This window comes from Mytilus edulis, chromosome 5, assembly GCF_963676685.1.
Source record: "Mytilus edulis chromosome 5, xbMytEdul2.2, whole genome shotgun sequence".
NCBI classification, from domain to species: Eukaryota; Metazoa; Mollusca; class Bivalvia; order Mytilida; family Mytilidae; genus Mytilus; species Mytilus edulis.
Genome location: NC_092348.1, coordinates 80,096,548 through 80,108,875, shown reverse-complemented (window position 1 = coordinate 80,108,875; position 12,328 = coordinate 80,096,548). Strand labels below are relative to the sequence as shown.

Here is a 12,328-nt window from a genome sequence, read left to right as displayed (position 1 = left end):
AAAAGGTGAACTATATTTCGTGTATGGTGCACATGTGTTTTTGGCAGGGTCCATCTGACCATGACCTCATTAACATGAAAATGTTTATGGACACCATCACAAGTCAGTTGACCTTGAACAATACAGAATAGGATGGATGTGATCCAATTTCATAATCACAATCCTGTCATCTTTTCCGAATGTGAGCTACAGTGCTTCCATTTTAAAAGTGTCTTCCCTATGTACCATGTATGTTTTAATGGAACAGCCCTCAGATCAATCCTGGTTTTTGATGGAGGTGGTGTTGCTCTGTCGAACTTTCATATGTTGTTTGTCTTTCTACCTTTATTTTTTATTACCTCCACTTTTTGAACTATCTTGGTTTTTGGTTCTAGTTATTTTTAAGAGTTCCTATCACAAATTTATGGCATTTGCAAGGCCTTGCAAGTGGTATCATTTTGTATAAAACTGTCAGGAAAGCTTTAAATTAATATAATCGACAGTGGACATTTTACAACATTGATGTGAAAATCTGTTCTCTATTTACGTTGCCATTAAAACAAAAACAAATCTTACTGATATTTTATTGAACATTTCCAATAAATTGTACACCTTACAAAATAAATAGCTACAAAAAAAAAACTCCACAACACTTTATATTACATATACAAAAATATATAGACTAGAGCAAAAACCATCTATACTTGAACATTCTATACTTAAAATATACAAAAGACTAGAACAGCGATTATCTACTGTTTTATCAAATATGTCCGTCTAAAACAAAGTCTCAACTATTCTAGCAATCATGTTTAACTTTAAATACTGTAATTTGGACATTTTGGGGATTATGATTTCAAAATTAACAAATCTAAAATAACTAAAACTTTTGATTTTATTTCATTACATTTCTAGAATCACAATAAATAAAGCTATAATTTGGCTGGATTTCTTTCATTATAATTTTAAATTAATAATATTTTAAAAAATCAATGTCATTACAACCAACATGACACATGTCGATTGTTGTAAAATCCAAAACTATAATGCTAGGAGTATGAAATGGTCATCAAAAGTCTCAAACCACTTTTCATTTTTTAATTAGGATGTTTGAAATCTTTGGAAAAAAATTGAAAACATAGTCTTAAGAAATAACATATATTAGATTCTAAGACAATAAATGCAGCCATCCATTATTACTTATATCATGTAAATATTCCTGATATTGGTTAACTACATTGTCAAAATAATTTTAAACTGATTTTACAGCTGGTTACATTTGGCAGGTTTGTATAACAGAACATGTTTAGGTATTGCAGTACCTGTTTTATTTTAGTTCCTAGTTTAATTGAGCTGTTCAATAAAAACACACATGGGACCCAGAGAGCAACTTTGAAATGTCCACCATTGGTGGGTTTCAAGAAAAGTGAAATACCTCTATAGGTGGTTATCCTTTCCTGGGTACCACATTTGTTTAATTAAATGGAAAAGCCTCTGACAAATGGAACAAACATTCTGTTGTTGATTTTCCTCACAGGAAATTGTACATACAGTATTGGCAGCATATGAAACACAACAAGCTTTTGAAGAGGGGGCAATACATGTATAGAATGCAAAGAGCTGGTTTTTCAAGTTATCCCTTTTTATACAAACGTAAATATTATGATATATTTGCAGGGAGGGATTTAATAGTTCAAAATATGAAATATAGAACTAATGAAAGGAAGGTTCTTGACGGATTACAAATATATCTGACAGTCAAGATAAATTACACTTATAGCTACCCTGTATACTTAAAGCTAAATGCAAAAAACATGTTGAAGATCCTATCTTTCTATTGAATAAAACTGGTCCCTAGTTCATAATATAACTTCTTTAGGTAGCAATTAGTTATTTAAAAAGTCAACCGATTTATGTTTTATCTTTTGGTAAAATATATATTATGTTACATACATTTTATAATAGACATCTGTATGTAAGCCAGAAGCAAAAAAGAAGATACATGTATATCAATTATTACATTTTTTTCCTTTCATATAAATTTGGAAAAGTTAAAGCTGAACATGTTTCACAGAAAATGTCATGGTTATTTGATCATCAAATTTTATGTAAAATAATTTGTCACAGAAGAGGCATTTTAAAAGAACTATTGGTAAAACTCCAACATATACATTTCTTTAAAAAAAAAAATCAAATTTTATAAATGCCCTGAATAAATATTTGCAATTATAAGAAAAATGTATAAGATTCATTTAAAACAGACTTCATTTGTATACCATTAAACAATATACTATGGAAATATTATTATTCGTCGGATATCAATTTTTCAGGGGTTTTTGTGGGTACAGGTGAACCACAAATTATTTTTTCAAAGAATTACAAATTTTCCATCAGGTTGTATTTCAGAAAAATAAGAAATCACACATCAACGAAAAGGCAAATTTCCCTCAATTCACATTAAATTATTTCCCACGAAAATAATGAATCCACAGTATTTAACGTCTGTATATGAAGCATGTATATATATATTAGGCAATTGTTTGGTGGGATAAACTGGCAGGCGTAAGGCATGATATATATTCTGGCAGTAAGTTATACTATAAATATAAATGCCCCAATCAATTATTTTAACGTTCACTTTGTTAAAGTTGATATTTGTAATTCAAAATAATATAAATCTTTTACACAGATTTATAAAATACACCAAAATTATAGAAATCTAGAGATATGTACATGACTTTTGTATTGATTTTTAGATACAAACAACATTAGGAAAAATATAAATTCTGATTTTGAAATAAATTCTATAGTATAAAGCATGAATGTTTAAGGTTAAGAATTGAAAGCTCATTATAGGCTAAAGTGGGATGTACTTGTTAAATATTTTTATTAACTATGTTATTAAGACTTAGTGGGTTAAATTTAAACAAGTAGTGAACTTCTAAAGTACACAGCAAAGCACATGAAACCAGTGGATAGTTTCACAATTACCATGAATAAATAACAGTTGCACCATTTGTATAAACACAACTTTACAAAATTGTGACGAATATATTATAAATATTATCTTATGATAATAATTTATAAAAGAGTAGTTACCGGAAATAATGAAATTACTGTAAACCAACTTATTTTCGCAAGCTATTTATTGTCTTGATTTTCATAAGTAGAAACATAATGCTAATTTAAATCGTAATGATAATGTAAAGCTGGACTCTTTCCTTATTAAAAGGTGGTACCCAACACTTTCACTAAAAATTTATTTGGCTCGTTTAATTTTCTTAAAATTTTGTCAAAGTATTAACTTTGACCCTTTAACGAAAATTTAAAAATTTCAAACCAACTGTTTTGTCAGAAAAATTACGCTGGTTATATAGCAGTTTGACAAACACCAATTTTGATCATTGAGAAGCTTAACATTCCTTTTACAACACAATGTAATTAAAACATTTAGCTGACTTTACAGAGTAATCTCCTTGTAGTGTTAGGTACCACCTTAAATTACATTAAATAATTTTAAGATTGCGAAATGGGATAGTAAGGACTAAATACAAAATAAAGTATCAGCCAAATAACTTGGTTTACAGTATGATCAGACATGAAAATAAACAATGATAGAAGTGTAATACACTACAATAATTTGGTTCATTTATGTCACAATGCTTATATCATTATGTCACAGTAAGAACCAACTGTTCAATGACATCATTTAAACCAATTGACCTTGGGTCAACTGGTGTAACTTATTCATAAAATACAACTCTAGTTTGGTCTAAAATAAATATCAATAAAATATAAATTTTTGCAATATGCTCCCGTAATATAAACTCTTCAACTATGCTCCCCTATTTTTATAAACTCTGAAATTCATACCTTTTATATAAACTTTATGTGTAAAATCTAGACTAGTTAAAAGCAGACTAACATTGAACATCTAACCAAATATAAATACATACATGTATTCACAGCCAACAAAACAAACATTTGATCACAGATAACATGTGCATGTAGTATAAAAATATAATTACATTCCATACAAAATAATAGGAGACAAATAATTCTTTGCAATAACTTAAGACAAAGCTTTGTGACAAATGTGAGGGAAGCTGGTAGCTATGATATCATTTTTAAAACATCCACCTCATTCATACAATTCAGGTGTTAAAAAAAAAATATTTCAAAAATATTAAGGCTATATATGTACGATCGAAATTGTTGCCTTAAGCCCTTTGGCATACACATTGGTGGCCTTGGGCTGTTTTCTACCTTTTGGTGACGGTCAGGTTGCTGTCTCTTTGACACACTCCCCATTTCCATTCACAATTTGATTTAAACTTTGAATATACATTTATTACTCTTATTACCGGTAATGATATTGCTTATGGAATTATAACCTACAGAGAAGCCTTTGCTTAGTTAAAAGAATTAATGCAATCATTTATAATTATTGCTGCATAACATATAAAATATCATACTACCTGGGACAGTAAAATATGGCATTTTTCTAATTTAAAAAAAAATAATTACATTTAAAGTTATGCAGTACATTAACAATGTAAAATAAATGTTTTTGTTATCTAAAATATGAACTTTCATTCCATTCTGCAAACACATATATGCATAACAAATTAAAACGTATTGAACGACACATATTCTTCACTCTTAAATTACTAATTTATGGGAAAAGCAATACAAGTATATAATATTTTTTAAAGTTATTACAATTATTTTCAAAATAAGACTTTGTCTCTAAAAATATTTTATTCAGATCCCCAAATTTTAGTTTCCTAATTATAAGCTCTACAGTAAAATAAAGTAAGTGAATTGTTGCAAGTCTGTGCACATCTGTAACAGTGAACCACTTTGACATTAACTGTATAGTGGTGATCAGCTCAGAAGTGTACAGACTTATAAAACTTGAGTGTTTACACAACTAGCTCTAAATATTGAAGTGACAAATTTCACTTGTATTTTAAATACTATTTTTTACAAATATTTGTATATTAAAATAATAAAAAGACCATCTCATTCATGCACAGTCATTCAAAACTACAACACCAAACAAGCACACATGTATGTGATATGAAAACTAGACTTTACTGCTGTTTATCAGGATATTTTAGCATGGTAAATATCTTATAGCAAAACATTCCAATGCATAAGGCCATGAAAAGCGAAAAAATTACAGAAGTGAAATTTTTAACTGTCATATCTATGGCACAAACTGCAAACAAAACCCGACAAAAAAATAACCAGATATACGCTATATGATATGAGACAAAGATGAACACAATTTTCTTGGCAACAAATATAACTTATAAATAAAGATTCTATAATTTTGGTTTTAAGCTCAACTAAGCTGCATCACACTGGTAAAATGTCAGGCACTAATGTCTAGGAATATGTAAAAAGAAATGACATTCTTCTCCTGCATATTTTTACAATATCAATCCTCAGCACTTAAGTCTCATAACAAATACTGATAACAGTCTATCCTTTGCACCATAAAATCGTCACTTTAAACTTATGAATAGATAGTAATGACTTCATGTCCACTTCCTCGTACCATAAGTACTCGGTCAATTCCTTCGGTCAGTACCTCTAAAAACTCCATATCTAATGGCTGGTTAAGGTTTAATAATTCACATTTAATACTTATAACTAAGAGAATACAGTGTTATGAAACAACATCATAAAGAAAAAAACTGTTATCACAGAGATATGTCTTGCTTTTTTGTACTTTCAATAATGCAAATGTTGAAATTAAAATAACAACACTTTAACATGAAAGTTTTGCAATGTTTAAAGTCAATGAACCATGACTGAAGGTACATGTATATGGCTAAACAATCTCCATGGAAATGTGATGTGCCAATGCTTATACAACTGCATACCAAATACCATTGACTTATCATAAGTAGTTCCCTTTAAACAAACCTTAACACAAACTAATACATGTTAAAGGGGCACTAGCTACGATATATATAAAAAAATAAAGTATGATTTTTTTTAGATCAATCATTAATCAAATTGGAATAATGGAATAATAATTTGCTTTTAGCAATCAATTTCCTTTAATTTTGTTAAAATAAGCGATTAAACATAATTTTTGACTGATTCACTTGCAAGTGAAAACGTCATCATCATTCTAACCGGTATTCATGTGAACTTCAAGTTAACCCCTAGCTAGAGATTGACAACGCATGCATTGTACGTGTACTGGTTATTTAAAGAAAAAGAATGTCAACAATGAAAGTGAAACTACGGTAAATCATTTGATTACTAATTCGATGCACATAAAATCATTCTTATATGGTTAAAAACAATGAGAAACATCTATTTTTAATCTATAAAATAAAATCAAACAGACCTATAAAAATGCAATTGCACGTGTTGGTTTAATCTATTCGTATCTTTACTTTTGTTTACATCGCTTATATGGTCATCTGAGGTCAAATCGATAGTTAATCAGATGGCGTCTGGACTAAAATACACACGAAACGAACCTATATATTATCTACCCCATGCTCTGTAAACTGTTTATTTTAGACTTTTGATAGTTTGGATAAATGTTTTACGTTGTTATAAACCAAATATGAGAATTTGAGTCAAATCGGTTACAATGAATTTGACAGCTAGTGCCCCTTTAACTAAGCAAAAGTGTCATAGTCTATAGATCATGACTTAGGGGGCGGGGCCAAATAATTTCTATGGAAATAAGATATAAACAAAGCTTATACAACTGCATACCAATTAACATTAATTTACCACTAATGGTCCCCCATACACTGACCTAATCATAAACTAATACATGAAAACTAAGCAAAAATTTCAAAGTCATTAGACCATAACTGAGGGGATGGGGACAAATTTTAAAGTCAACAGACCATGACTGAGGGGGTGGGGCCAAATAATCTCCATGGAAATGAGATATACTAATGCTTATACAACTGCATACCAATTATCATTAACTTAACACTAGTGGTTCCCCATACACTGACCTTATCACAAACTAATACATGAAAACTAAGCAAAATTTTAAAAGTCATTAGACCATAACTGAGGGGATGGGGACAAATAATCTTCATGGTACTAAGATGTGCCAATACTTATACAACTGCATACCAAATATCTTCGACTAACCAATAGTGGTTCACCATAAACTAGACCTAATCACAAGCTAATACATTGTTGACGACGCTGAAAATAGCATACCAAGGTCTCGCTTTTTGACTCCGTCAAGCGAGACAAAAAGTGATAAATAAGTTTTCCGGGAAAAAAATATTTAAAAGTAATATTAATATTCAGTGTTGGCACTTTTTACTTTTAATTTTATTTGATGTTAATGATGAAGAACTAATTTACCTGCTTACTATGACTTCAAGAACTGTTATTGAAAAACAAAAGACCTGAAAATACAATGACCCCTGACTGAAAGTGCAGGAACTAATAAACTCCACGGGAATTACAATTGTAAGAGTTGCAATTCCTAATACAACTCTATATCAAACATCATTGACTAACCGTTGTTCATCTTAAACTGACACTTATCACAAAATTTTACATGTGAACTATGCAAAAGTTTTTAAAATCTATGCATACCAAATATCATTGACATACCACTAGTGGTTCCAATTAAACTAACCTTATCACAAACTTTAACATTGTAACTAAGCAAAGTTTCAAAGTCAATAGACCATGACTGAAGGGTCAGGGTCAAATAACAATGAGGGGAGACAATAAAAAGGATACAGTTGAGTTCTCCTGCCTGTGATTTAGGTGGAGCTGGGAGATTCAATATGACTAACTGTGCCTCGTGAGATTTCTCTATAATTACTTCATTCAATCTAACAGCTGTGTGCATTCTTCTTACATTCTTTTTATCACTGAAAGTAAAATAAAAGCAAGTTTTTTGTCAACAAATTGTCCGAATTGTACTTGGAAAGATATTTGTTAAGTGATAATCAACCTAGTGCTGCTATATTAAATCTCAAGTGATAGATTGAGCTGTGTTTTAAGTGCTATTTTTACTAGCTATAAATAATATTTAATATTCTCCATATAAGTCTGGTTATTTTTTTAATTGAGACTTTAACTTTGGCTTGTGATGATGTTGTGCATGTTAGAAGGCTGCTTTTTGTTATCAGTTAAACTTGGAATTTTAGAATTGAAATATAAAGGTTTTATGTGTGTTCAAGACATATTAGACATGTACTTACGGTTTAATATTTACTAGATCATTATTACCAGGATCTGTTGATGTTGTGGTTTTAGAATTTGCTTTAGATGACGGTGTGAATGTGTGTTTGAGACATATTAGACATGTACTTACGGTTTAATATTTAGTAGATCATTATTACCAGGATCTGTTGGTGTTGTGCTTTTAGAATTGGCTTTAGATGACGGTGTGAATGTGTGTTCGAGACATATTAGACATGTACTTACGGTTTAATATTCAGTAGATCATTATTACCAGGATCTGTTGGTGTTGTGGTTTTAGAATTGGCTTTAGAGGATGGTGTGAATGTGAACTGGTTTTTATCTATAGAATCTGTTGAACTCTCTGAAGGACCATCTTCATGTACTGTTTCTAGTTTCACTTTTAAATTGGAAGGGGTCTTCATTGATGAAAAATCTAAGAGAGTTGATGGCTGAGAAAAAAATGATATAAATAATTATTAAAATGACAAAGAGGGTCAAGTAGGATAAACGGTACTGTAGTTCCTTCGGAAGAACAGAGTAATAAATCGGTTTAACTTTAGAAGTAAATCGGTTTATATGAACATAAATTTACAGGCTGACAGGTCGACCCTATATAGGTCGACAAGATTAAAAGTTGACAGGTTGACAAGTGTTAAGGTCGACAGGTTGACAAGTGTTAAGGTCGACAGGTTGACAAGTGATACGGTCGACAGGTTGACAGTTTGATAAGTGTTAAGGTCGACAGGTTGACAAAGGTTAAGGTCAACAGGTAGACAGGTTGAAGGGTTTAATTTTACAATTAAACAAGTAAATAAAAGTACATCATCCATTAAGTAAAATAAAATTAACTTCAGTTTTTAACCTTTTTTACAAGTATTGACTTGTAACTTTTAAATCTGTTCGATGTCAATCTGTTTGTACATTTTACATTTCTCAATATGAAATTGTTAACCTGTCGACCTTTCGATCTGTCTACCAGACACTAATAATACTATTTTACACTTTATAAATGCTCTCAAGTTGTCAATCTGTCATTTTGTCAACCTGTCGACTTATCAACCAGAACTTACTTGTAATTATATTAAATTATCAACTTATCAATCTGTCAACCTGTCGACTTGTCAACCTGTCGACTTGTCAACCTGTCAACCACTTATTTCAACCATAACATTTTTAAAATTGTCAACCTGTCGACTTGTCAACCTGTCAACCACTTATTCCAACCATAACGTTTTTAAAATTGTCAACCTGTCGACTTGTCAACCTGTAAATCACTCATTTATTTCAGTTTAATGTAAAATTTAAACAGTTTTAACTTTATTTCTCATGAATACATACGCGTATGAATTTATTGCAAAAGCCGGAACTATAGTACCGTATATCCTACTTGAGCCGAATATGTATGCATGAAGATTCAATAAACTCAAGCTATACAATTATAACTTTAAGCACTGTGTAATGTGTTTTTATCTAAATCTCTTTCTTTGATGACTTTTTTTCACTTTGCATATTTCTTAATCTTATTTCACACCTTGCTTAACTTTTAACTTTTTCTTATAACTTTTGAATAATAATTCTACATTAGTCAGTTATATTTTTGTCTGTGATCTATATGGCCATAATTTTAAATATAATCTAGAAATTATGTATAAGACTTACCTCTAGACTACCTGACCTTGATCCTCTCCTGATGACCTTTAACATCTCTGACCTTTGCTCCATCATCAATGTTCTCTCATAAGTATAGGCTGATATATCATTGTTACTCTGTATTAAGAGAAAGACATTTATAATTGTCCTATTACATGTAGCTATGATTTTGTGTTTAAGGAGGTAAATAACTCTGCAGGGAAATAACTCTGTAAAAATCACCTGAACGTTTGAATCATGTTCTATTGTTAAGGAAACATTAAGCTTCTCAAAGATCAAAATTGATACTTGTCAAACTGGTATATATCAGGTCAAATTTTTCCAATTAAGTGGGTGGTTAAAGTTTTTGAAATATTTAAAAAAATTTCAAAGGATCAAAGTAAATATTTTGTCAACACTGTGAAAATTAAACGAGCCAAATTAATTTAAGTCAAGGTGTTTGGTTCCACCTTAATTAACTAAGAAATTTTTGAAAGCATTTTAAAATTATTAATGTCGAACAATGGACAGCAATGCACAATTCATCATTGGGAATTTTTGAAAATGGTGCATACAAATGATGCTTTCAAAGTTAAAAACATGAGTTTCATTTTTGTGAAACTTACTCAGTCGCATTTTTCTGTTTTTTTAAAAACCATCAAAACAATTTCTTAATTCAGTATTGTTTTTTATCAATTGAAGTTTGTGAAAAACAAAAGGTGTCTACAGAAAGAAGAAGACCATGCATGCCCCATCTACTGCTAAACTGAAGAATATATTTGGCCATCTAAATTATCATCCAGTTCTTAATCTTTTTAGATGCACCAATCTACAGATTTATCATGTTTTTTTTAAAACTATAATGAGTTTATTTACAACCACTGAGTCAATGCCACTGCTGATGGACTTTTTATTCCCTGAGGCAATCACTTGCCCAGTAGTCAGCACTTCTGTGTTGACATGAATTATTATTGATATGGTCATAATTATAAATTAACTGTTTACAAAGCTTTGAATTTTTTTTTAAGTAATAAGGCTTTTCTACCTCAGAAATAGATTACCGTAGCTGTATTTCGCAAAACTTTTAGGAATTTTTGGTCCTCAATGCTTTTAACTTCGTATTTTATTTAGCCTTTTTAATGTTTTTTTATGAGCGTCTCTAAAGTGTCTTATGTAGACGGAAACAGGCTTCTGGCGCATATAAAAATTTCAATCCTGGTATCTATAATGAGTTTATTTACTTACCATTTCAACAACTTCTACTTCAGCGTTAATTCTTAATTGATACATAAATGTTTCTAAATCTTTCTTCATCTGCACTGTATTATCCTCAAGTTCTTATAAAGGTTAAGGTCATATAATCACCATTCTTTTATGATAACTTAATATTATCATCACATATAATCAAAATCATTTAATCTTTCATTTCTACAGTTTTAAGATATAATACACAACTTGTCAGATTTTTATTGGTAAGAGACACTGTAATAAAATATTCTGTCTGTCTGTCTGTCTGATAATGCTTTAAATTTTGGGACTTTTTTCCTGGCTTGTTGAAAATGAATAGCATTGCCTTAAATTTGAAGAGTGAACTTTCATTCAAAGTAATGTAAATGAGCAGTAAAGCTTGTCTCATTTAACATGTATTACTTTATTGATAGATTAAATTATTCAGCAAAATTCTAACAATGTTTTTGTTAATCTTTCAGGTCTTGTTAACAAATCATTCAGAACTGTTACTGTGGATTCACTATTATTCGTGGGATACCAATTTTTGTGGATTTCGTTGATACAGGTGAACCACGCATTCAAATGTTCAACGAATTTCAAATTTTCTATAAGCTTGTACGCAGATTTTAACAAAACCACGAAATTAAATATTCACGAAAATGCAAGTTTTCCTCAATCCACGAAAATTGGTACCCACGAAAATAAATAAATCCACAGTAAATGAAAAAAATACATATTTTATTTCAACTTATATTTTCTTTCCTGTATTGCATGTTTTGAGTATGTATCTAGGAAGAAAATCAATTATGCAGTTTTAGAAAAAAATCAATTAAATAAATTGGTACTTTATATGATGTGAACCCATTTCTTTCCCTTCATTAAATGGCCAATAAAACTATCAATTAATCCATTTTCATCTCTGAAACAGTCATCACAAGTTATCATAAAGGATACGAGCTATAGTAAATATTCTTAGTTTACAGTTTTTAAATGTTCTGTGTTGCTTCAGTAAAAATGGCAGTAACATCAGCATGCCTCCATCATGGACAATCCACCATATATCTACAGTACCAGATAACTTCTCTCCCTGATCAGGGAACTGATTAATTCCCTTTACTGCTAACAGCGCCATCTGTCCAGCATTGATATTCTTTATAGCATCTGAAATCAAATATTTTAATTACCTGAAGATATCTATTGACTAGTATAATAGGACCAAAGTTGAAAACATGTACATTTTGTATTAAGAAAAAAAAAACCCAAACAAACAAGTAAAGCTTAAGCATGT

General features: G+C 30.1%; 1 protein-coding gene across 6 annotated transcripts in view; it reads right to left on the bottom strand.

The window, feature by feature from the left end:
- Positions 1 to 549: 549 nt before the first annotated feature.
- LOC139525497 (solute carrier family 12 member 4-like) overlaps positions 550 to 12,328 on the bottom strand; it is a 73,935-nt gene continuing 62,156 nt past the window's right edge. For all 6 annotated transcript variants that reach the window (XM_071320876.1, XM_071320878.1, XM_071320879.1 and 3 more), the window contains 6 exons: positions 11,995 to 12,201; positions 11,056 to 11,147; positions 9,841 to 9,948; positions 8,425 to 8,630; positions 7,732 to 7,865; positions 550 to 5,595 (listed from right to left, as the gene is read on the bottom strand). In XM_071320876.1, the coding sequence (XP_071176977.1) occupies positions 5,504 to 5,595; positions 7,732 to 7,865; positions 8,425 to 8,630; positions 9,841 to 9,948; positions 11,056 to 11,147; positions 11,995 to 12,201 (839 nt within the window). In that variant the 3' untranslated portion in view covers positions 550 to 5,503. The remainder of the gene's footprint in view (positions 5,596 to 7,731; positions 7,866 to 8,424; positions 8,631 to 9,840; positions 9,949 to 11,055; positions 11,148 to 11,994; positions 12,202 to 12,328) is intronic.